At 49.1% G+C, this 25,245-nt stretch overlaps 1 protein-coding gene across 1 annotated transcript in view; it reads right to left on the reverse strand.

Annotated features, from left to right (window-relative positions):
• CAMTA1 (calmodulin binding transcription activator 1) overlaps positions 1-25,245 on the reverse strand; it is a 1,308,299-nt gene that overhangs the window by 346,444 nt on the left and 936,610 nt on the right. The window contains exon 6 of the mRNA XM_006873121.1: positions 5,348-5,419. Coding sequence (XP_006873183.1) covers positions 5,348-5,419 — 72 coding nt within the window. The remainder of the gene's footprint in view (positions 1-5,347; positions 5,420-25,245) is intronic.

Genomic DNA, 25,245 nt, shown 5'->3' on the forward strand with positions numbered 1-25,245 from the left:
GACCAGAGGCAGCGAACAAAAAGGATCTGGGTCCTTTCCCAGGTGGTTGAGTCCTGGGTGAAGGTGTCGCTCCACTCCTTGGACTGGAGCAGTCTCACTGGACCCTGCCTCACTGGCCACACTGCACCAGAGTGAATGGTCCATGGTGCCCACTCTGCACTTGCATTCCTGGGGACACATTGGGCTCACAAAGGCTCAAGGAACACTGTGAGGTACAGGATCACACACCCTGCACTTCCTGCCCCCCTGACCTTGGATGAGGTCATCAACCTTTCTGAGCCTTAAGCTCCTCATCCATAAAAAGGGGGTGTAAGGGAGCTACAATGAGGAAGCAGCTGAGGGCAGAAATGATAACTTGGGCCTTGGAGTCACATCCCAGCTCTGCTCTTCATTAATGGGGTGACTGTGGAACTTCTCAGAGCCTCAGTCTTCTCATCTGTGAACTAGGGGTCTGTTGCAAAGATTCCATGAAACCAGTTGCCATAGAGACTCCCATCAAGCTGGACCCCAACTCCCAACCTTTTGGTTAGCAGCTGAGTTCATTAACCATTTGCAACACCCAAGTAAAGATTCAATGAGGTGGAGTTGATGGGATTGGAGAGTGCTGGGTCCACTTTCTGGTAAGGAGACAGTGCCCAGAGGTGTCCTTCCAGCTACTCAAGCTCAGGGTCATCCAGGCAAAACTGGAATTCAGCCCCTGGGCTCCATATCTAGTTGTTGTTGTTGTGAAGTGCCATTGAGTTGATTCCGACCCATAATAGAATTCCGACCCTGCATAGGATTTCCAAGGAGTAACTGGTGAGCTTGAACCGCCAACCTTGCAGTTCAAATGGCTTTGTAGTCTGGTGCATTAACCCACAGCACCACAGCAGGACTCCCCGTATCTAGCGCTCCTCCACAAATCCACATGTCATAGAGCTCAAAGGTCCCCCATGTCCCAAAGATCCAGGAGACCCCAGACTCAGAAGCCCAGGTTCCTCATCTTTTCCATGCTCACTGTCCACAGGTCCTGGGGAGTGCTGGCAGAATGGGTCAGGAGTGAGCCCCCTGTACTGCTTCCCCCGCAAGCCATTCTCCACAGTGGCAGGCAGATAGGCGGGACACACCCACTGCTCCACTCGAGCAAGGAAAACAGTCATTAAACATTTTAGAGGACAAGGGTACAAAGAAAGACACTCATTAGAAACAGAAATACTTCCCAAATGAGCCATCCAGGAATCTGCCAGGAAGTCTGGGCTGACATGGGCTTGGGCTCTCTGAGGGGGAGCAGGCTGGGAGCGGGGGCAGCACTATAGGATGAAGTGGGGGATGTTGGGGTACTAGAGGAGAGGACACAAGAAGCAGGCAGGAAAGCCCAGAGCCTTCCTGTCACCTGCTCTGGTCACTAGAAAGAACCTCCTGCAAAGGAGCGCCGAGAACAGTGCAGAGAGGAACCATAGGAGCCCACCCCTTGGAGCAGGACATGGCAGGAGGGCCCACCCTGCATACGCTTGCCTCACAAGGCTCACTATACAGTGACAGTGGTGTTTAAGCAGTGGGAGCAGAGGCCAGAAGGATTTGAGAGGCTGGTCCCAGTTCGGAGCCAGTACTGACCACAGTGGAGATCCTGGGCCTGATCCACCTTCTCTGGCCCCAGTGTTCCATCTGGGCAGCTGCAGCTGAGCTCAGGGCACCTAAGGGAGCCTCTAAGAGTGTTGGGGACATGGCAAGAAGAAAGTGTGCATGGCAGCCACAGAATAACCTTCTGAAGGTCACAGGAAACTGTTGCCCCTCCCCAGGGCAGTGCTGCTGTTGAAATGTCACCATGCTTGAGCCCTGCCCTAGCTGGAGGAGTGTCTGAGTCAGGTTATGGGGTCCACAGCAGCCTAGAGCTTTGAGGTCTCACCATGGAGAGGAATGACCCACACTCTGGGCACTGACCATTATGCATCCTTGGATTAAATGGGTTTCAGTGCGCTCCATTCTAGAGGAGGGCTTTAGTTCTGCCCTTGTCTCCTTGCTTGCACCCTAATAGAATATTTTTTAGCAATGAAGACAGGGAGAAAGGAAAAGAAAGAGAAAGAAAGTGAGCCCTCCCTGAAAGTAGAGGAGTCTGAAAGGCTAAATACCAAGTCAAGTCAACTCAGCATCTTCCTCCTCTTCCTCTTCCCCAAGCCTGGCTCTGACCCTCTGCTTCGGGCAGGGAAGGCCGGAGGCCTATCAGCAGCAGACACCCTGCCCTTCCCCGCCTACTGGCACCTGCTTCATCTCTGATGTGTGTGTGGGCGGGGGTGGGGTGGGTGGGTGGGTAACAGAGGGTCCTCAGGGAATACAGAGGATTCAAGTCCTGACTTCAGGTAGCTCACAGCTGGGTTGGAGAGAAAGCCAGGTCCGGGGTGAGCATAAAGGAGCTCTGGTAGAGGGAAGATTAACTGCTAGGCTGCTAAACCAAAAGGTCAGCACCCACCCAGATGCTCCTTGGTAAAAAAAGGCCTGGTGGTCTGTTCCTAGAAAGATGACAGCCTAGAAACCCTATGGGACAGTTCTACTCTGTCCTATGGGGAGGCTGTGAATGGGGATCGTCTCTGTGGCACATAGCAATAACCCATGGGGCAGTTCTACTCTGCAGCAGTAAGTTACATGTGTGAAGAAGTCCCTGCTGAGTGAGTGGCCTTGGATTTGGGAGGACAAGACCGGGGTGGCCTGAGGCCACTGGGCTGAGCCCACAATGACTCTTCCTTGTGGCAATACCCTTTTCTCCAGGTGCAATCCTCCCTCCTCCTGCAAGCTCCCTTCATTCCTCTGTTTTCAAAGGCTCCCCAGCCCCAACCTCCACTTCCCCACAGAATTCTGTGTCCAGAGGCCCAGCCTGAGTCCTGGGGGCCAGGCCTTTTGTTGACTTCCCAGCATCCGTTTTCCTCAGTAATTGGTGTCAGAGACGAATTTGGGCCTATTTCTATCTGGGCCAGTGTCTCCTGGTTTCTTTCCTATTTAATATCAGAGAAATTAAACCTGGCCACACCATCATTATCCTGGTGTTGTAATTAGCATCAGAACAAATTGCTCCAGTGGTACCAGCAGCCACCTTCATTCTCTGCTCTGAGTAGGATTAGCCTCCAGATAATTGCTTTGACCATAGCTCCTTAACCTCCTATTGTCCAGCAGATGGGGGCAGCAGTAGCCCCCACACCTGTGTGTGCTCCATCTTTGTTATCTGATCACAGAAACAAGAGCGATGAGGCTTGAGGATGCAAAGGAAATGGGGTAGTGACAAGTCCCTGGGGACCGGAGACAGAACATAGAAGCCACAAGTCAGCCATGGAGACATGTGGTCCTGTGATAAGGGCCTCTGAGGAGGCTCCAGCTTCCCCAACATCTGGATGGTAACATACCCAGCTGCATATGAATCACCCCAGGTCTGTCTCTAGCACTCAGGGCTGGAAACTGAAGCTCACAGGAGGGGAGGCCTGGGCCGCGGAAGAATGCACCTCCCTACTTATTGCCTGGCCTGAAGAACCAGGCAGGAATGGTTGAATCGGTAGGCACCTAGTCGCATGCAGGCTGGAGAGTAATGAGCTCGACCTCACGACTGCCTGATGGTGTCTGATTCCAGGAAAGTAAATTCAGTGGAATTAAAAAGCCAGGCGAGCGTAATGGAATGAGGGGAGGCAGGAGTGGGTGCGGGCGAGCAGCCTGAAGGAGGGGAAGCATCCGGAAAACAGACAGCTGTGGCTGTGGCAGAGGGGCAAGGTGGTAGGCAGCCAGCTTTTGGGAGGGGGGGTACCACTCCAGCAGGTGGTAATAGTACGGCTGGGCTGGAGAGAAAGCATGGAGAGGAGGTATTCTGATGGGGCTGCAGTGTGGTGGGCAGTAGAAATGCCCGCACCTCACCCAGAGCTTGGGAGGACTGCGTTTGACCCTGCGGATGACACCTCCAGAGCTCTCAAGGTCAAGCCTTTTCCATGCTCCAGCCCAGGAGAAAAACCCTTTGCCTAATTGTGGAATGCTGGGGGTCCATTCTCATGATCAAAATATCAACAATGCCACCCATGACCCCACTGAAGCTCCACTTTATGAGGAAGCAAGCTTGACCAATTAGAACCCCAGGTGCTGCTGCCCCAGTCCCCAAGGGAGATAGAGTCAGGGGACTGACCGCAGGGATAGCCTTTGTCTATCAAATCAGTCCATCTCACATTGGCTCAGATGGAACCAGCATGATTTCTGGGAACTGAGGGAGAACGGGGACAAGTGGAGGCAGGGACTGGTGGAACCTATGGACACCGTTCAGGCTGTCCTGGGGGTGGGTGTGTCCCTGATATTTGTGGCTCCATCATCTCTGAACTCATTAATGTAGATGCATTAATACGAGGCATATTCTCCCCAGCTGCCCAGGTCCCTCCCGGCTGCACACCCCACATCAGGGAGATTTCAGACCACTGAGGCTTTTCCTGACTCAACCAACAATGAGGCCTATACTGTGAAAGCCCAGAGGCTGTGTAAAGAAAGAAAGGGTGATGGTATTGGGCTACTGGGGACAGACTTCACAAAGACTAGTTGGACATCAGAGGAAGCTTTGAAAAAAGGCCTGGATCCTGCCTGGCTGCATTGATCTCTCAGACTTCCCACTGTCACAGCTCCCCCACACCCCAGCAGCAGCATTTTCAGCCTGAGACACCAGAAAAGCCCACTGGACCGACCACCCGCAATCAGCAAGAGGCTAGGCTGGGCTCCACACAGACCACACCTGGATTAGCATGGTTGGGCCCAATGCTCACCCTCACCTCACATAGTCAGTGATCTGGAAGATAGGTAGCCCTTACAAAGAACTGCAACTTGTTGGCTCCCACCCACCACTTCCTCAATCCGGCTCCATCTCCATGGCAGACATCACAAATCACTTAAGGAGTTACTTCTTGCTGAGTCAGAGGCTCCAGAGGCTCCTCCTATCTCAACAACCATGCCGATCCATCAAACTGACTGCAACTGCCATGCCTCCTGAAGCCTATTTTCCATAGCACTTTATGACGAACCCATGACCAGCAGGCATTTCACAGGTGGGGGCAGGATGCTCAGCCTTCTAGCTTCACTTCACCAAAAGCAAACATGGGCATCCTGAATGCTTAAAGCACCTAGTGAGTTTTATTGCTCATCAAGTGGGCTAGGACCACCCCACCAGCAAGCTTGTACCCTTCCTGGCACCTGACAACACAAGACCAGACACAACGCTGATCCCGGCTCTCCATCACCTTCAGGGCTTGGCTGCATGAAACCACACTGTGCGCAAGACGATACCATGCCCACTCAGCACCCTCCACAGACCCTTCCCCAGAACCAGTGACGAAAGAAGAATCCAATCCCAGCCACCTACCTGAAGGAGCCAGTAGCACCTCCGGTGGAAGGTGGGGATGATGGAGGAATGGACATAGCAGCCGTACAAGCACTAGGGAGAGAGGAAAAATGAGAATTCAGTTGAAAGAAGGAAGGAAGGAAGACAGTGTAACAGAGAAGAAGCAAGAAAGGACTACAGACTCCCGCCTCTAGGCCCTGTGTGGCCGAGGGGCATCCCATGGCTGGCTCCAGAACCAAGGCTAAGGCTCTGGGGCAGGATCTAAGACGTACTGTTGGGAGATGCCAGTGGGTAGGTAGCCACAGAGTACATTTGGGTCCTTTACCATTTGAGAAATCAGGAGAAGCCAAGGACCAGGAAAACGCACATTTGTATACATTTTGCCTATAATTTTAGGGGTTGGAAGTTACTCTGAAGTTCATTCATAGACCCTAGGTTAAGACTCCTTATAAGGTACAGGAGAGGACTGGGAGGTTCCGGAATCAATTCAAATCCACTGAAACCCACCCACTGCAGACTTTCCTGGGAAAAGGAGCACCGCATGCAAGGTTCCCCTGTGCTGCTATGACCTCAGTCCCTCTGGGGCAGCATGTTTTAGGATTGACTGTCAGGACCCGAGAGACACATGTTGCTTCTGCCCACTTTTTGTTTTCTTGTGGCAGTTTATTTGCATATTTGCTCATTCATATGCTAGTTTGTTTCTTATTATCCACCTGCATCTTTTGCAGATGGGTTTGGTTTGGAGAACAACCAGAAGTCAGACAGAGTCAGTTGGAGAGTAAGGTGGGATTTAAGTTCACGAGTGGTGTTGAGGGTGGACTGTGAAGAGGGACAGTTGTTAGGTGACCTGTTATCAAGGCCTGGGTTGGTGGGGCCGAGGAGTAGATGAGGCAGGGTCAGTATGTGTGTGAGACACGTCCATGTGGCCCAGCTGGGGTGCTGGTGGCCTGTGCCCAGAGCTCGCTGCCAGGGATGGAGAAAAGGGGTCTCATGAGAAGAACATCAGTCTCTCTCACAATGGAAATCAGGGAGTCTGAGGAGGAGGCAGGGAACCACCCTCAGCAGGATTGTCAATTTGAGGTCTCCGGGCAACAAATCACCTGGAGCCCAGATCAAAACCTTTCCTTTTGTCACCTCCATTCCAAGTCTCCCTTCCATCTCTATTGGCATTCCTCTGACATCCCCAAGTACTTTTTAGAAGGGGTGGGGAGGAAAGAGAAGGCAGGGCCAGCAAAGCCTCACATTTAGAAGGGTGGGAACAGGTCTTCCCACTCACTCCTTATTTTAATCTCACCAAGCCCCTCTTCCCTCGATCCTCCAGAGAGAAATGACCAGTAGCTCTGATCTACTAACTTTCTTTTTTTAATTAAATGTTTTTATTTTGGATTGAGTGAAAGTTTACAGGGCACATCATCAGCTTCACATTCAACCATTCATATAGCTTGTTTCATTACATATATCATCAGTTTACAGTGTTTCTCTCTATCCTCTTTAGCTTTTTTTTTTTGATGGGGGGGGACTTGCCTTTTTGGAATTTACAGTCTCGGCTTTTAGGGAAGGTTTTTACATTTGTCTGTGGATATCCAGGGCTCATGTATGAGATTACTAACAAGCATTACTGAATAATCAGATGAGGGACAGTTTGCTATGTCTACTAGGTAGCTAAAGTCTGATCCTCAGAGCCTATGGTTTGGACGGTCAACAACGCTTGGGCCCACAGGGGCTTTGATCTACTACTTTTATTGGGTAACATTTACAGTCCTCAAAAAAGACCAAATGCGGAGTGGTTAGATTAGAAGTCTATTTGAGCTCTGTCTGCCTGATTAGCAGGATTGAAAGAGAAATCATTTCAGACTATGGAATTCTAGCTGCAAGAAAATCAGATTTCCAATATGTTAGAACTTTTACAGATTGCTGTCAGCTGGGACTTAAACCCTGTACAAACCAAACAAACAAAGCGGAAATTAATTTAAACAATTCCCTTGCAATTCTTGCCCAGGAAATACATTTATTATTAAGAAGACAATATTCTTTCCTAACTTTGCTACTTTCCAATACCTTGTGCTTTTTGATAGCTCACTCTTTGCCATATGAGAGTTGTTTAAACGTTTTCTTTAAATGTTTGGTTGTAGCAAATGAACAACCCACCTGCAACTTTAATCAGTTCTTTTATTTTGGAAATTGCATATTCTCATTGGCAATTTCATTACTTTAATTTATGCGACGAACCAAGTATCCAAACCAACCAAACCCATCTAGTTGATTACAACTCAGCAAATCGGCTTTCTGAGGCTGCAAATCTCTATGGGAGCAGAAAGCTTCATCTTTCTCCCAAGGAGCTTCTGGTGGGTTTGAACTGCTAACCTTTTAGTTTTCAGTCCAGTGCTTAGTCTACAGAGCCATCAGGACTCCTTGAGCCAAATATTGTTGTTTAAGTGCGATTGAGTTGGTTCCAATTTATAGGGATCCTGTACAGGGTTTCCGAGGAGTGCCTGGTGGGTTTGAACTGCCACCTTGTGGTTAGCAATCCAGTGCTTATCTTATAGTGCCACACAAGACTCTGAGTCAAGTATGGTGGTGGTGGTAGTAGTTGTAGTGTGCTGTGGAGTTGGTTCCATTCATAGTGACCCCATATAGGATTTCTGAGCTGTAAATCTTTATGGGAGCAGAAAGCCTCATCTTTCTCCTATGGAGCAGCTGGTAGATTTGAACTGCTGACTTTGCAGTTAGCAGTCCAACTTGTAACTCACTATACTATTAGAGCTCTTTGAAAAGTGCTATTGTTGTTATTAAGTGCCATTGAGTCAGTTTCGACTCATAGTGACCCTGTATAGGGTTTCTGAGGAGCGACTGGTGAGTTTGAACCACTGACCTTACAGTTCAAACAGACCTTTCGGTCTGGTGCATTATCCTACAGCACCATACCAGAACCAAGTATGGTGGTGTTGGTGGTGCACGGTGGAGTCAGTTCTGACTCATAGCGACCCTGTACAGGGTTTCTGAGGCTGTAACTCTTTATGGGAGCAGAAATTCTCCTCTTTTTCCCACGGAGCAGCCGGTAGTTTCAAACTGCTGATCTTGAGGTTAGCAGGCCAATTTGTAACCACTACGCTACCAGAGCTCCTTAGAGCCAAGTATAGGAAGATACATACTGTGGCCAAAAGTCCTCATGTCCCTGTGAAATAAAAGACTTGGCATCTCCTTTTTCTTTTATTAAATCTCTTAAGGGTTTGCAATCACTATTCCTTTTCACCCGCCTCTCCCTCTTTCCACAGCTTTTCTTTGGACTTGAAAAGAATATGGTTGGTTTTCAACATCATTTCCCTCTTGAATCACTGTCTGTCTGTGGATTGGGCTTCAGCGTCACTGAAGTCCACACTCAGGAACCATATGAGATTTACCAAACACTCGCTCCGTATCCACCGCGTGCAAGTCCAAAAGAAGCAAGAATGGTGCCCACCCTCCTCTGAACCACCCCAACTCCGCTCTCACTGGCAAGGCGCCTACCAGAATGGCCCAGAACCATCTGATAAGCAAAATGAAGTTGCAAAGAAAAATTGCCGTTCTATATCAAGGCTCATACATTTTAATCAGAGGAACCCTCGGGGCCTCGCTCAGAACCTAGTTACTCTATTTTTAGATATTACTCAAACTACTGTGGTGATCTGCTGTCTCTGGTCTCATCACATGAGAAGCACAACCATAGGAATGGGGTAAGAAGGGACTTGAGGCTCAAGACGGACCCGCAATAAGAGCAGACTATGCTGAAACCATGCCACCAAAGCCAAACTCCCTCCCCCCCCCCAAACTCTTGGCCATTGTGTCCATTTTGACTTATGATGACGTCATGTGTTACATAGGAGCACTGTGCTTCATAGGGTTTCTTGGGTGTAAACCTTTATGGAAGTTGATCACCAGACATTTCTTCTGCAGCACTACTGGCTGACATTTGAGTGCAAACCGTTTGTGTCACCCAGGGACCTTTCAAATGCATCCAATGGGGAGAGAAAAATGCTACTCAAAGGGCCTCAAGAACTCAATTGTTGTTGTTATGTGCCGTGGAGTCAGTTCTGACTCATAGCAACCCTGTACAGGGTTTCTGAAGCTGCAAATCTTTACGGGAACAGAAAGCCTCATCTTTCTCCCACGGAACAGCTGGTAGTTTCAAACTGCTGACCTTGTGGTTCACAGCCCGATTTGTAACCACTACGCTACCAGAGCTCATTAAGAACTCAATAGGCCTAGGGACATTTGGCTTCTTCCCATGTTGCTTGCTCCACACAACAACTCTTGTGTCGATCTGACTTCCCTGGTTGGGAGTTCCTAGAGAGTAGGGGGCTTCAGGCATTTTGGATGAGACGGCCAATAGTTCTTTCTCCTCAGCAGCTTTAGCAGCAAGGACCTGGAGACAGTATGTGCAGTACACTGAAGGCCAAGGACTTTATAATACATATTCAGTGCAAGCGTTCTTGAAACATGGCTCAACTTTGAGAGCTTGAAGAATTAAGCTTCAGTCTCCAGGAGAAGGGACTTGTGTTGAGTGGCTGCTTGGCTGTCACTGTGGGAAAGGAGGCTTATGATAATAGGGTTTGCATGAGCTGGGGCCACCTAGAAGGGGCGTAGGAAGAGGTGGTGTGGGAAGAGGTGGTGGGAAACATGGCTTGGACATCAGTTCTGCCACTCACTAGCTCAGAGGCTCCTTGTTCTTCCAGGCTGTAAAATGGGTATCTTCCCCTGAGGATGGTTGTGAGATGCCCTCGGCTCTCGTGCATCATTAATAGTGTCAGTCCCTCGTATTGTTGCTGGAGCACCAAGCTAGCCAGGTGGGGTAAGGTGGGGTTAGGGTGAGCAGGGCTCAGCCATGGGGAAATTTCTTCCAGTAGCCAGGGCACGTGGGGAGGAGGGAAGGTGAGCCGGCGAGCCGGCTGGACTTGACTGAAAAGGCTTTGGGTTGATTGGCATGTGGCATGCAAAGGAGAACTCAAATAGGATAGACCATGAGGCGCTCCATGAGCTACAGTTATCTGGCTCAATCCCAGAGTGTTGTGGGACAAAGGAACGGCATGCCCACCTTTACATTTTGGAAAGCTCATTCTGACAGCCTATGGCCACAGGACTGAAGGAGAGCAAGCCTAGGGTCATGAAGACCAGTTTGGGGCATTCTATGAATTCAGGGGCTACACAGGGGTCCTGTGATGACAATGACAGTGAGAGTGGAGAGACATGGGCACATTTTGCCAGCTCTAAGGGTGATAATCAGTTTTTTGGTGATCCTGATTAGTTGGGACAGGAAACCTTGCGGGTGAAGCAGGCTGGTACCAGGGTCCCATTTTGTGATTAAGATGATCAACAAGATGCAGTGAGTATAGGGAACTTGTTCTCATTTGGGCTAGAAATGACTGTCCAGGCCCCTTCATAGCATAGGTGGTGTTGGAGACCAAGCATAGTCTGAGATAGACCCAAGGTGGGTGAGCACAAACCCTGTAGCACTGCTTCTTCAGGGGGACCTGGGCAGCCTTGGTGTGAACTGGCCAAGTCCCAGCAGCCAGCCTACTCCATGCACCCCTCCATTTATCACAATCCCTGACATCCCTGCCCTGATCCTGGGCACTTTTTCCATCCATCTTTGACTCTGTCCATCCCCACTTTGTAGTCTTTCTGCCAGATTCCAGTCCATATGACAATATCATTACCAAGCCAATTGGGGATTAATTGCACAATATTCCACGAGGCAGTGTATCAAATCCATTCCTTTTACTCACTAATCAAAAAACCAATCAAGTTTGTCTGTAGTGATTTGTGTTATACAAACTCCTGGTGGGTGTTTTCTTTTTTTTTTTTTTTTTTGATCAGGCTCTGGGCATCCTCTGGGGGCTCCCTGAGTTGAGCTTTTCACTTGGGGATCATGATGTGATTGGAAGACAGAGCCGTTGTGGTTCGTGGATAAATCTGTGCGTGCACACATGTGGAACTCTATGGGCTGTGTACAGGAAATGTCTGCTGTGGCTTCTGTGTGTATACAAAGACAGACGAAGAGAAAGCAACTGGCTATTTATGGGGAACACGGGAGAACTTCACCTTTCAGATGGAAGTAAGCTTCAAGTTAGTTACATTTGGGGAGTTAAGCCCTGACAGCTTCCCTTTAACATGACAGTTGAACAAGAAGGAATTTTTTCTTAAATACTCAAAATTGCTTTTATGACACTGTGGGGGCTTTTTTTCTTTTTTTCAAAAAAATAAAATGAAAAGATAAAATTACAGGAGAAACCAACAGCAAACATGAACTTCCTTCAGTTTTAAATAAATGCTTCAGCCAAAGAAAGTGACGTTTCTGAGAGGTGTATCAGCCGCAAAATCTCTTTGAATGGAGAGCTGAGCCTCATTAAAATTCCTCTTGGACTCAGCTGTAAGCTGGGGGCTCACCATGGGCCAGAGAGCTGTCTCTGTGACCTTGGTGGGTCAAAGAGGGGCAGCTCACCGTGGTAAGTCGAGCTTTATTTGTCGCGGAGTTAGGGGACAGCGGGTGTTCCCCGTTCCTGTCTAGCTCTCAGTGGATTCATTTGACGTGCCTAATTTTTCCTCTCTCTCTTTCTCGCACACACATTCCAACTTGTTCCTTTCATTTCCAGCTTCCACTAAGAGCAAAGCTGGCAGAGGACCCAACATCCCACTGAAGACAACCTGAATTGAGAATGGAGCTTAGAACAGATGGGACTCCGGAAGATTCCAGACTAGGTTGTAATTGCAACCATCCTAACATCCTTCCTACTCACACTTGCTCCAGACAAGAGTTGACTCACTGCTCCTAGCAGGCTTGTGCTCTCTACCTCCATGCTGGCCCTCCTCTGTCTAGGAAAACCCTACCCAGCCAGAATCCTTCTCAGGTTTTCCTCCTCTAGGAAGCCTTTCCTGGCCCAGCCAGGCTAAAGGGGTCCTTCAAAATGACCCATCAGAAAGAAGAGTCTGTGGACAGACATTGTGGAGCAATCAGGAGGTTGTTTGTATGTTCTGTACTGGGGTACTTCAGAACGCAAAACCAGCCATCTGCTTAAATGAATGGGAATGGCTGTGTTCCAATAAAACTTTATTTATAGACACTGAATTTTGAATTGTACAAAATCATCACATGTTACAAATATTATTTTTCTTCTGAGTTTTTCCAATCATGTAAATATGTCAAAACCATCCTGAGCTCATTGAACGGATTTGATCCACAGATCATAGTTTGCCAATCCCTAACCCATCAGATTGGGAAGAATGTGAATTATGTAGTTCTTTTATAAAAAAAATTCTCCAGTACAATTTACATGTAGTAGGAGTTCAACAAGCTTGGGTTGATTTCCACATGGTGTGGTTATAGAAACAGTACAACACAGAACAGGACGCTTTGCCCAAAGATCTTGGTGGAATGTAGGAAGTACTCAATGAAAACATGGATCCTTGGACCTGTGAGGCCCCTTCACTTCATGAACTAAGCAGAAGTAAATGAGAAAAGGTATGGGAAGTTGAAAGCAGTGAGCACAATACTGGGCATGCTTTGGTTCGTTTTTTCAGAAGGTCAAAATGCCCCTAGACCATTGACCTTCTGGAGAAGAGCCTTTCATTGTGTTTCCTGGTGTCCATCCCTCCCCACACTGGGGGACAGACCACCTCTCAAAGCCAGCACCTGCCTGTTCACTTCCAGCACCTCGCTCCTTGGATCGCTGGAAAAGACATCCTTTCTGTTGCTTAACAAGTCTCTCCAGAGCTGCATGGTCCAATATGATAGTGTGCTCGACTGCAAAGTTGGTGGTCCAAACTCACTAGCCATTCCTTGGAAACCCTATACAGGGTTGCTATGGGTCAGAACTGACTCGATGGCACTTAACAACAAAGTATAATTAAATAAAAATGAAAACTTCAGTTCCGGAGCCACGTTAGCTACAGTTCAAGTGTTCAGTGTAGCTAGTAGCTAGTAGCTACCATATTGGACCAGGCAGAATATTTCATGATCACCGAAAGTTCTACTGGACACTGCTGCTCCAGAGAGCAGGAGCAGGGAACCAGCTCAGAGATGTTTGACCAAGACTGTTGGAGCTTGAGACCCCTGAGGCCAAGATTGAGGCCAAGATTTGGGGAAGTCAATATTTTGGGGGAGGAGGATTTATTAAGATTCAGTGGGTACCTACCACTTTTCGAAGTTGCAATGTTTGAGGGTAGCTGTCATTCTAAGAGTCCCTGTTGTTAAGTATCGTAGAGTCGGTTCCGACTCATAGTGACCCTGTACAGGGTTTCCGAGGCTGTAAGTCTTTACGGGAGCAGAAAGCCTCATCTTTCCCCCGCAGAACAGCTGGTAGTTTTGAACTGCTGACCTTGTGGTTCGCAGCCCGATTCGTAACCACTATGCTACCAGAGCTCCTTCTAAGAGTCCCTGGATGGTGCTTGGGTCAGCTCGACTCAGTCCATAAGAGTCTCCTGGAACAGACAGTGCTGTACCAGAAACACCACCCCCACTCCCCTCCCTAAAGCCGTCTCTAATGCAGGGATAATACCTGCTGTGTCCTGCAAGAAGAGTGCTTACCAGCAAATATCCATCTATAATCCTCTTTATGAGGGTCCCTCCGCTACTTCTCAGCAAACGGTCCTGCACTATCAGTCCCCAGCAGTGAGGTCACTGGCAGGGGGCCGAGAGCTGGATCAAGTTTGGGGCCATGTCCTCCGCCCCCGCTCCCATGCCCCTGCAATGGCCTGGCCCTGGGGGCCCCACTGGGTCTGACTTTCTCCCATAGGGGAGGTGACTGTCCACACAAAGGCAGTCAGGATGAAAAGAGACACTCAGTCCCTGGCTATCTCACACACTTGTACCTGGTACAGAAATGACAGAGAGGAATAGTTTGAAAATGTGTCAAGAGTATCAAGGTGATGCGAGAGAGAGATAATAGAAGGTCAAGGAAAATCCACCGAGGAGATAATGTTTTAATCCTGCTCTGAGCGATGAAGGTGTGGGGGCCATTTATTCAGATTATTCTAAGCAGTCATAGGTGAGAGGTGTGCCAGCGTTAGATAGGGGGCAACCATGCTCCCCAAAGAAGGGATACCCTGCATGAACTGGGCTGACCCTTGGCTCAGATACTAAAGCAGTGGGTTGAAGTAATTTTCATGTAAATAAGTTTGACTTCTATCTGCTTTGTGCCTGCTCAGTATAATGGTGACTGAGCCTGAGTCTTGCCCTGCATAGAGGTGACTGAACCCAAGCCCTACCCTACATAGACATGACTGAGCCCAAGCCCCACGCTACATAGAGGAGAACTACCTGGAGCCCAAAGGGACAAGAACAGTCACAAGACTGGTCCCACCATCTTCCTCCTTCCTTCCTTTCCCTTCTCTGTCTCTGTTTTCACTCTTCATTTCTATGTTTCCTTCTTTCTTTCTTTCTTCTCTCATACAACAGCTGGGCTGTCTTGATGTATCTCATCATTCTAGTTAGGAACCAAGAGATAAGGAAACCCTTCCCTTCTAGCTTTAGGGGGAAATGCCAGGGAGGGGCTCTGACCTGCCTTGGTCAAAAGCACAGCTCTCAGATAATCTGGGGGCCCAGAGGCACTGGAGTGGCCCCAAAGGAGAACTGTCAGCAGACGGCTAAGAGGGAGTGCACCGTGCTGTCAAAACAACTGGGTTCTATCAAGAGTAACCAGTCTGTCTGTTTGTTATCTGTCATGGCTTGTATGTTGCTGTGAGGCTGGAAGCTCTGTACTTCAAATACCAGCAGAGCTTCCAGACTAAGACAGACTAGGAAGATAGGTCTAACGATCTAGGTCTAAAAATTAGCCAGTGAAAACCCTATGGATTACAACAGAACACTGTCCCACAATCAGGAGGAATTCGTTGCTGGAGGAGGACATCACGCTTGGAGAAGTCGATGGCTAGTGAGGGTGAGGGCGAATCTTGGTAAGGTGGAATGCTATAACAGCTGCAGGAATAAACCGGAACATGCTGGAAACTGTGAGAGTAATGCAGGGCAGGTCAACATTCAACATTTTATTGTGCTGTGTGGGGTCACCATGAGTCTGAGTCAACTTGTCAGCACATGTCAACGTATCTATCCTTTATCATTTACCATCTCTCTCTCACCTGTCTATCTACCTATCCACCAAGGGCAGAGCTACAGTGTTCCCAGAATGGGGTAAGGCATTCCCTCCTGTCCAGCTGTGACATCTCAAGAAGAAATGGATGCTTTTCAAAGAGCTGCTGAAGATGAAACCTTCCAGCACTTTCCAGATCTTTCCCAAACAGCAGCTGCTGCAGCAAGATACAGAAGTAAGCCTAAGCAGTACCACTGCTGTCCCAGCCCCTGGGAAGCCAAAGTAGATCCTGGAAGGCCTTGAGGCGATCTCATGTGGGTTTGTCTTGCTGCATGTCTTCTTGCACAGGAGGACTCTTGGGAAGACTGAGACCTCCAGAGTCCAGCAATGTGTCCAGGGTCATGTAGCTTGGAAGAGCTAGAAGGAGGCTTCAAACCCAGCCTGCCTGACTCCAAGACCCTTGCTCTGTCCTTCTATAGCCTCACGTAGTCATCCACACAAGTTTGGGAAAGGATCTCTTCTGCAACCCTGCCTTCATTGAAGACAAAGGGGTGAAGTCCCGGGGCTGCTCCCTGGCTGAAGGATTTAGCTAGTATTAATCTAACATTAGACCAAATGATTCAATTCGCATACTGTCTGCAAAGGCACTGGGCCTCAGAACTTGTTAAATAGTGAATTGCTTTAAAATTAGTTTGAGCTAAATGGATTGCAATCTGATTTGGCCTCCAGGGTTGGGTGACAGCAGAGATTTGGAATATTAGATCGGCATTGACCAGGGCTCCAGCCCAGCCTCTCTGCTAAGACCATCTGAGACGGCTGTTTTTAGAGCTCCCTGGGCCCTGCCAAGCCAGAGGACTGAGGCCAGACCAGCAAAGAAGCCAACCTGGGCCTCCAGCCCCACTGCCTTCCATGCCACAGGCACATACTGGCTGACACAGGCTTGGGGTTGCCTTACTGGGACCAAGGCCTCCAGGAAACAATCCAACTGTGCAAGAGTGGGTAGGCTCCCCAAGAGTCATTCTCTGGGGTTCCAGGGAACTCCTTGAATCCATGGTTTCAGCCAGTTAACCAAGTGTCCCTTGTACTGGGTGTTGTAGGGGACTCAGGAAGGTAGAGAAGGGGAGGATCTATCAGGGCCCTCTGTCATACTCGAAGAAGGGACAACTGGACTCTTATCTGCAGATGTGGAAACTGAGGCTCAGCAATGTTGTGGTCAAGGTCATGTGGACTGTTAGGGCTAGAGTCTGAGATGGGGTCCCTGTGCCCTCTTAGGAGGTGATCTATTTCATTGGGGGCAGAAAGTCCAGTACTCACACTGGAAGGATACTGGGATTCGGTACAGGGTTGGGTAGCACATGTGGGCCCTTTTGATTCAGAGAATGCAACTGCATGGGTGAGAGAGGGTGAATAAGAGCTGATAGAGTGGGTCCACCCCACACCCCTGTAGATCATGGGCCCCTGGCTCTGGAGACAGAACAGGCAGACTAGAGGAGGGGCTGCACAGGGGAGAAGAGTGTCAGGAGTGAGCAGAGAGGGTGCTGTAGACCCCAGGCTCTGTTAGGGAGGGCAAAGGTGAGTGGGTGGGCTCTAGACTGGAGAGGAAGAAGGAGGCTCTTTGCCTGGCCCCCAAGACTCATGGTCTGGAGGATGGGTGAAGAGAAGCAAGGAACCCTGTGGAGAGAGGGGCACAAGCCATGGGTGCCCCATCTGCACAGACAACATCTAGATCAGTTTTTATAACAGGGGATCTTTGGGAGCTGGAGAAGGATTTGGAAAGGAAATGAGGAGCCCAGGTAAGAATCAAGGTGCAGAAAGCCCCCTCTCCCTGCCTGCTTCTTTTCCAGGGACCCGCAGAAAGGTCATCCTTCCCCAGGGCCAACTCAGACCATCAAACCCAGCAGGGTCCAGGCTCCCAGGAAGCAGCACTCCAGTCGCCCCTCTGCAGGACTCACCTGAGGGAAATGGAGAGCTGTGGACTAGCTAAATCTGGCCCCATGGCAGCCTAACCACAGCATGAGTGAGGAGGGCAATAAACATTCAATGAATTTTTAGATAAAAAGGCATAAAAATCATGTTTAAAGATATAAATAAAATTCCCAGAGCTTCCATTTTATTGTGTTTTGGAGGTTCCAGGATTAATAAATTAGTGGGAATAAAATGGAATAATAGCTAACAATTGATAATAAGATAAATTTGGATTTAGAGAGGGAGAAGGTCCAGGTTGTGAATCTCCTGCAAGAAAAGAGAGGGCAGGAGGGGCAGGCAGAATCCAAGGCTCGGGTGGAGAGCCTCACTGGGGATGAGGTCCAGACACCGGGCTGCTCACTTGTTCCTTCCTGCCCTCCTCTACATGGATCCTCTCATGTTCCCCAGAACTCGGCCAAATCGTTTAAGGAAACCAGACAGCTCGGGCACATCTACCCCACAGCACCTGCCTGGCCAAGCTGGCACTGGAGGACCTGCAGCATGTAGATCTTAGAAATGCGTCCTGCCACCACCAGACTCTCCCGACCCAATGCAGACTGCCTAGCTTGCCCCACCCTTGCTCTCCCCTTTCCTCACTCAGCATGATGGGGGCTTAGCAGCAGTGTCCCCTGTGGGTCCATGTGCCTGTGTTCTGGTTCAGTGACCCCCCCCCCCAGGTTCATTGTGCTTTGAACCAATTTCAGTCTATCTGTGCTGTTTACAACCCCACCGCCAATCTTTCCTTAAAGTAGTGGGCATGAATAATAAATAAAATGTTGTGTTCTTTCTATCATCCAAGTGTATTGCTGAGACCCAGTCCTTGGAGCCCTCCCTGCCAGATAACAGGGGGCCTTGGTCAGGAAAGTAGCTATGCCAAGTAGAGTCAACTGATGGTGGTCTTTCTCCTTCCCTCTATCTATGAAGAGGCTCCAAAAAGTTCATGGAAAAATTCCATTCTCATTTAATTCTATTTGCCACAAACTTTGTGAAGCCCTGCATTTCTTCCTTTAATTCATCTTTCTTCCTTCTACTCATCTTTCCTTCATCCATTCTTCCATCCCTCTATCCTTTTCTTACTTCCTTTGTTCCATTCTTTTCCCCTCTCTCCTTCCCTCCTCGATTCCTTCCTTTCATTCACCCATTCTTCATTTCTTTCTTCCACTCATCCTTGCATCTGTTTGTCCTTCCTCCTGCTAACTGTTATGAAGGTTCTCCCTTATGGACCAAGCACACCTGCACTATGTATTGAGCATCTTCTGACAAAGAAATGGACTACCACAGGTAATTCTCAGACTGGAGTTCTCCTTGTCAGCAGGGAACACCTCACAGAGTGTGCCTGAGAGTCTAAGAGACCACCTGTGGGGTAGTGAGGAACAAAGAGCCACTTCAAGGATCCAGGGGCTACCTTGTTTGGTGCTGGGAGCTTAGTGCACCTTCCCAGGTGGCTTGCCCTATCCTGGCTCATTCACACATCTGTTCCCAGAGGAGGAGATGTCACGAACCCACTCCTAAGCACCTCCAAAGGCCATCCCTGATGGAATGGAGTTCGAGGTGCCTGCCTAGGACTCAGCTCACTGTCACTTTGTCCCATAGGTTGGTGGGTCTGGAGCTTTCCAGAACTTCTGTTGCAATTCCAACTCCATTATAGAACCTGCTAGGATCCTGACCCCAGGGCCACCCCACACAGGCACCCCAACATCAAAGTGGGAGAGTCTGAGATAAGAATTCTTGCTTAAAAGTGGCCACAGGGCTTTGTTTATTGAGAAGAGGAGGGAAGTGCCAGGGCCAAGTTTGTGGCTATGTTAATGCGAGGCTGGGCTCTCTGCCAAGACATTAAGTGAAATAGAATTCCTGAAACCAGCTTTAATCAGCAGATTTTTAAGGTTAGAATTACTCTCTCCTCTCGAAGACTTGCCAAGGTTAATTTGGGCCTGAGCATGCAGAATTAATGGGCTGGACAGAGGGAATCGGCCTTTCCCCGATTTTTTCTCAAGTTCATGAAAACATCTCTACAAAAGGGAGAGGGCAGTGGGGCAAAGCCCTCTGTGAGGGGAGCACCCACCAGCGTCAGGGGATCGATCACGCAAATGCACTGGCTCCAACAGAGGAAACAGAGGGTAGGCAGCAAGTCGCCTGGTTTTAGGGAAGCACAGAGTGGAATCTGTCCCCGTAAGTTCGTGTGCTTGACACATCTGGGGATACCTTCCTCCCAGGAAAGTTCATTAACTGTGAAGCTTAGTTAAATTGCTCAGATCTGCTGATCCTCGATTTCCTCATCTGTAAAATGGGGATGATAATAATAACAATTGTTGTTAGCTGTCATCATTGACTTGGCCTCAAAGTTATGGCCATCCCACGGAATGAAACACTGCCTGCTCTTACACATGGTTGACTGTGGATCAGACCATTGTGAACCATAGGGTGTTTTTCAGAAGCAGATCTCCAGGTCTTTCTTCCTAGCCCATCTCAGTCTAGAAACTCTGCCGATACGTGTTCAACATCATAGCAATACGAAAGCCCCACACTGACAGACGTGATGGATGTGCAGGAGGTGAATTGGCTAGAATTGAACTCAGGTCTGTGTCATGGAGAGGCCGAATTCCACCTCACCAGCACTGCTCCTGGATGAACCCAAACAAAACCCACTACTGTCGAGCTCATCCCGACTCATGGTGACCCCGTGTGTTACCGAATGGAACTGCTCTAGGGTTTTCTTGGCTGTGATCTTTATGGACATAAATTATCAGGCCTGAGTGGTAGATAGCACTAACTGCACCACCCAGAGATCTCTAATAATAATAAAACCTACTGCCAAGTCCATTCCGATTCCCAGGGACCCTGTAGGATAGAGGAGAACTGCTCCTTAGGATTTCCAAGACAGTAAATCTTTATAGGAACAGATAGTCTCATCTTTCTCCCATGGAGTGACAGGTGGATTTGAACTGCTGATCTAGTGGTTAGCAACCCAATGCTTAACACACTGGGCCACCACGGTTCCTTTGTAATAGCAATGTTGTTGCTGTTGTTAGGTGCCATAGAGACGGTTGTGATTCATAATAATTCTGTACAGTTTCTAAGGCGTGGCTAGTGGGTTTGAACCAATGACCTTGTAGTTCCCAGTTCAGTGCTTATCTTACAGTGCCACACTTGTTGGTTGGTTATGTGCCATGGAGTCGGTTCTGACTCATAGCAACCCTGTACAGGGTTTCTGAGGCTGTAAATCTTTACGGGAGCAGAAAGCCTCATGTTTCTCATGGAACAGCTGGTAGTTTCAAACTGCTGACCGTGAGATTAGCAGCCCAATTCATAACCACAATGCTACCAGAGCTCCTTGCACACTAGAATTCGCATAATAATGGTGGTGGTGTGCTGTGGAGTTGGTTCCAACTCATAGTGGCCCTGCATAGGGTTTCCAATCTTTACGAGAGCAGAAAGCCTCATCTTTCTTTCGCAGAATGACTGGTAGTTTCAAACTTCTGACCTTGAAGTTACCAACTCGTAACCACTATGCTACCAGATTGCGAGGCTCAAATACCTGGTGTGGTGCTGTAGGACCTTCACTGGACTGCGAACCACAAGATCAGCAGTTCAAATCCACCAGATGCTCCTTGGAAACCCTATGAGTTGGAACTGACTCAACGGCAATTAATCACAACAACAACATGAAAAGTGGAGTCTGCAGTGTATCAGAAAGAGAGCTGTGTGACCTTGAACTAGAAACCTCCCTTTTTTGAATGCAGGGCTCCCAAGAGCTCTGCCCTCTTAGTGGGGGCAGCCAAAAAAAAAAAAAAAACAAAAACACCCAAATCTACTACCACTGAGTGGATTCCAGCTTATAGTGAGTGATACTACATAGGGTCCTCAAGACTGTAAATCTATATATAGTTCAAGTCTTGTGAGCAGACAACCTCATCTGTCTCCCATAAAGCAACTGGTGGGTTTGAACTGATGACCTTGTGGTTAGTAGCCCAATGCTTAATCCACAGTGCCCTCAGGACTTCTTAGGAGGAACAGCAGTGGAGGAAAAGTGCCCTGGGACCCAGCCTGGCTGAAGCCGTCTATTTGCACTGCTGAGCAGGCCTAAGAAAGTCCTGGAGGAGAGAGCTCAGTGTGGCAAGCAGACAGCAGAGGCCCTTCACCTTGGTCCTTTGAGAGCAGGTAAAGAACATTGGCATCCTTGGGTAGAGCTCCAGGGTATGCCGGCATTGAAGCCAGATGTGGGTTTGAAATTCACCTTCACATGGTGGTAGCACTATTGACCAAGGCATGTGGCTGGTCTCTGAATCACCATCTCCTCCTTAGTTGGGGGGGGGGGGCAGTGATGATAACCCCAACCTCACAGGTTGGTTAAATTAAATGTGGATTAAGTGACACCTAGGAATGGAAGCAGCAATCAAGAAATCAAACAATGCATTGCATTAGGCAAATCTGCTGCACAAGACCTTTTTAAAGTGTTGAAGAGCAGAGATGTCAGCTTGAGGACTAAGGTGCGCCTGACCCAAGCCATGGTATTTTCAATAACCTCATATGCATGCAAAAGCTGGACAGTGAATACGGAAGACCGCAGAAGAATTTATGCTTTTGAGTTATGGTGTTGGAGGAGAATACAGAAAGTGCCGTGGGCTGCCAAAAGAACCAACAGATCCATTTTGGAAGAAGTGCAGCCAGAGTGCTTCTTGGAGGCCAGGATGGCCAAACTTCATCTCTCATACTTCAGACAAATTGTCAGGAGGGACCAGTCACTGGAGAAGGATATCATGTTTGGTAAGGTGGAGGGTCAGAGAAAAAAAGAAAGACCCCCTTTTCAATCCATCAATGATATGGATTGACCAAGTGGCAGCATCAATGGGCTCAAGCATGGCAACAATAGTGAGGTTGGCCCAGGATCGGGCAGTGTTTCGTTCTGCTGTGCATAAGGTTGCTATGAGTTGGTACTGACTCAATGGCACCTAACAACAACAATCAGGAACCCCTGGGTGGTGTAATTGGTTAACCTGCCTGGCCACTAACTGAAAGGTTGGTGGTTTGAATCCATCTAGAAATGCCTCATAAGAAAGGCTTGGTGATCAGTGTCATTGAAAACCATATAGAGCCCAGTTCTACTCTAACACACATGGGGTAACCATGAGTCAGAGTCCACTCAACTGCATTGGGTTTTAAGTGACAATATATCTTCAACAATAGGCCTTCAATACACATAGGCATCCTCAGTTTCTCCAGAAACACCTTCCTTGTGGAATCTGAATATTTCACATGGCACTTTCTTACTCCTCCCCATCCCCTTGATGGCCCAGACAGTTTGGCCCCTCTCGGGCTCTGTGGGGAGAGGGGCTGGTTTCCATCCTTGCCTGTCTTTGGAACTTCCTCAAGTGGTAGAGCTGGGTTTAAAATAATCTGCTGTGGCCCAAGGACTCCTAGAGCCCCATCAAAGTCAAAGTGGAAATAGAAGAAGTAAAGCATCAGAAACTCCCTGGAGCTCTGAAATCCCACTCTCCTGAAGTCCGCAGGGACCCTCCCTTAAGTAAAACTCAACTCGCACTGGATTCTGTTCAATTTTCCCCCCAAAGTCCCTAGATTTCCTCAGGCCAACCAGCTCAGCCTTTGTCTAATAAAGCTCACCCTAGCAGGCAGCTGTGGGGGTCCAGGTCACAGATGTGGGGTGGGGGCCTGGTATGCAAAGACTCCATGGCTGGTCCTAGTGGGATGGGTCCCCCTGCCTGCCTTCTCCTTCCCTCTGTCTGTCACTCTAAGACCCTCACTTCTACCCAGTCAGTTTTTCTGATGATGTCTCCTACTCTGGAGAAAGGAGGGCCCAACTGGACCAGCCAGACTGCCAGAGCATGACTCCCCAGCCCCCGGTCTGCAGCCCCAGGTCCCCCAGCCCTGCACCAGGAGTCCCTGGCAGCAGGGCAGGGTGAAGCTGGTCCCAAAGCACTTCTTCATTGGCATCACCTCCCTAAAGCTCTGCAGAGCCCCTTGTCCCGGTCACCCAAGAGACCCCACCCACCACTCTTCCCAGCACAGCCTCTCTCTACCGCACTGCCAAGACCTGGCCAGGCCTCTTTGTCCCCATCTGGGCTCAGGGACACCCTGGCCAAGTCCTCCCCAGCCTGCCCCATGGAGGAGCTGCCTTAGCACTGCACTCCGTCCTGGGTGTCTAGAGGTGCCTGAGGAGGAAGCTGGAAGGGTGCAGGGGAAATGGGCCCACCCTGAGTCCACATAGATGAACTGAACACCTCTTCAAGGTGCTGGGGGATCAATGGGGACAAGCAGGAGCAGATTCTACTCTCAGGGTTCATGGTTTTGGGGGTGGGGATTGGCCTTTCTTCCTGCCTAGGAAAGGTCCTGGTCCAAATCTCAGCCCTGTATATGCAACATCTGAATGGCCATAGACTTGACCTTCCATGGCCCTACTTAGCTTCACCCTGAGTCCCCAAGTCTGACACCATGCCTGGTGTAGTGGCTGGCTGCTGATGGACACATGGTGACCCAAGTACAACTAAACAAAATGCCGTCTAGTCCTGCACCATCCCTATGATCTGTTGTGGATTAGATTCTTGGGACCCATGGGTTTTCACTGATTTTCAGAAGTGGATTGCCAGACCTTTCTTCCTAGGTCATCTTAGTCTGGAAACTCCACTGAAACCCTTTTAGCACCCTGATTGATAGATTATGTGCCGTGGAGTCAGTTCCGATTCATAGTGACCCTGCACAGGGTTTCCGAGGCTCTAAATCTTTACGGGAGCAGAAAGCCTCATCTTTCTCCCGCGGAACAGCTGGTAGTTTCGAACTGCTGACCTTGCAGTTCACAGCCCAATTCATAACCACTACGCTACCAGAGCTCCTTTTTACAACACCCTAGCAACATGCAAACCTTCACTGACAGGTGGGTGGTGGCTTCAGAAGAGATCAATATTGTTGTTATGTTGAGTTTGTTCCGACTCATAGCAACCCTGTATAGGGTTTCCAAGGAATGGCTGGTGGGTTTGAACAGCTGACCTCGGGTTAGCAGTCCAGTGCAGATCCTACAGCACCATACTAGGACTCCACACATAAGGTGTATTTTCCAGGAATCAAACCTGGGTTCCCTGCATGGCAGGTAAGCTTTCTACCACTGCCTTCCGGAGAGACTAGATAATGCAAAGAGAGGTGGGGACAGAGTGGGAGGGTTCAGGAAGTTCTGGGTGGGCTGGTGGTAATTGGGCTCTTCAGCCTAGCACAATCTTCAGGTCAGGCCTCACAAAGAACTTGCTGTGGAGAACATGCTCAGAGACAAGACATGTGAAGGTCCCCTCTTCCACATCAGGGTTCCCAAGGAGATCTAGCAACTCTCTGTCTCCCCGAGGGCTCTGCATTTCCACCCTAGATCTATAATCACCATCGGTGATTCTGGGGAGTTTGTTTAAATATAGATTCTGATTCCATACATCTGGGGTGGAAACGCAAATTCTCAGCAGGAACTTGAACCGGAATGCAAGGGTTCAAAGCCCTGGTCTTCCTGCTTGGCATAGGACATATACCAAATGTTCTGGAAAATGCTCCTCAGGCCAAGGACTCACTGAGGAAAGGCTGTTCAGGAAAGATCAAGAGCTTCCAAAGGAAGGCATGGTCCTTACTCTTCTCTGAGTCCCAGGGCAGAGTCCAGCAGGGGCCTAGAGGCCAAGGGGGCAGGGCAGAGGAATGGGGTGGGGTGGGATGAGGTGCTCTGTCCACAAGATCTGGAACTGGAAATCCACTCCCTACACCATCTCCATGGGTTTCCAGCAGCAACCCTGTGAAAGGGACAAACTGGACACCAGCATGCACTGCAAATGGCTCAGAGCTGGGACAGAGGTCAGGGCCTGGCCTGCCTGGTAATGGGGCCAGGCAAACACGCTGGGCCTCTGGAGCAGG

This window comes from Chrysochloris asiatica, unplaced genomic scaffold (genome assembly GCF_000296735.1).
Source record: "Chrysochloris asiatica unplaced genomic scaffold, ChrAsi1.0 scaffold00223, whole genome shotgun sequence".
Lineage (NCBI taxonomy): Eukaryota > Metazoa > Chordata > Mammalia > Afrosoricida > Chrysochloridae > Chrysochloris > Chrysochloris asiatica.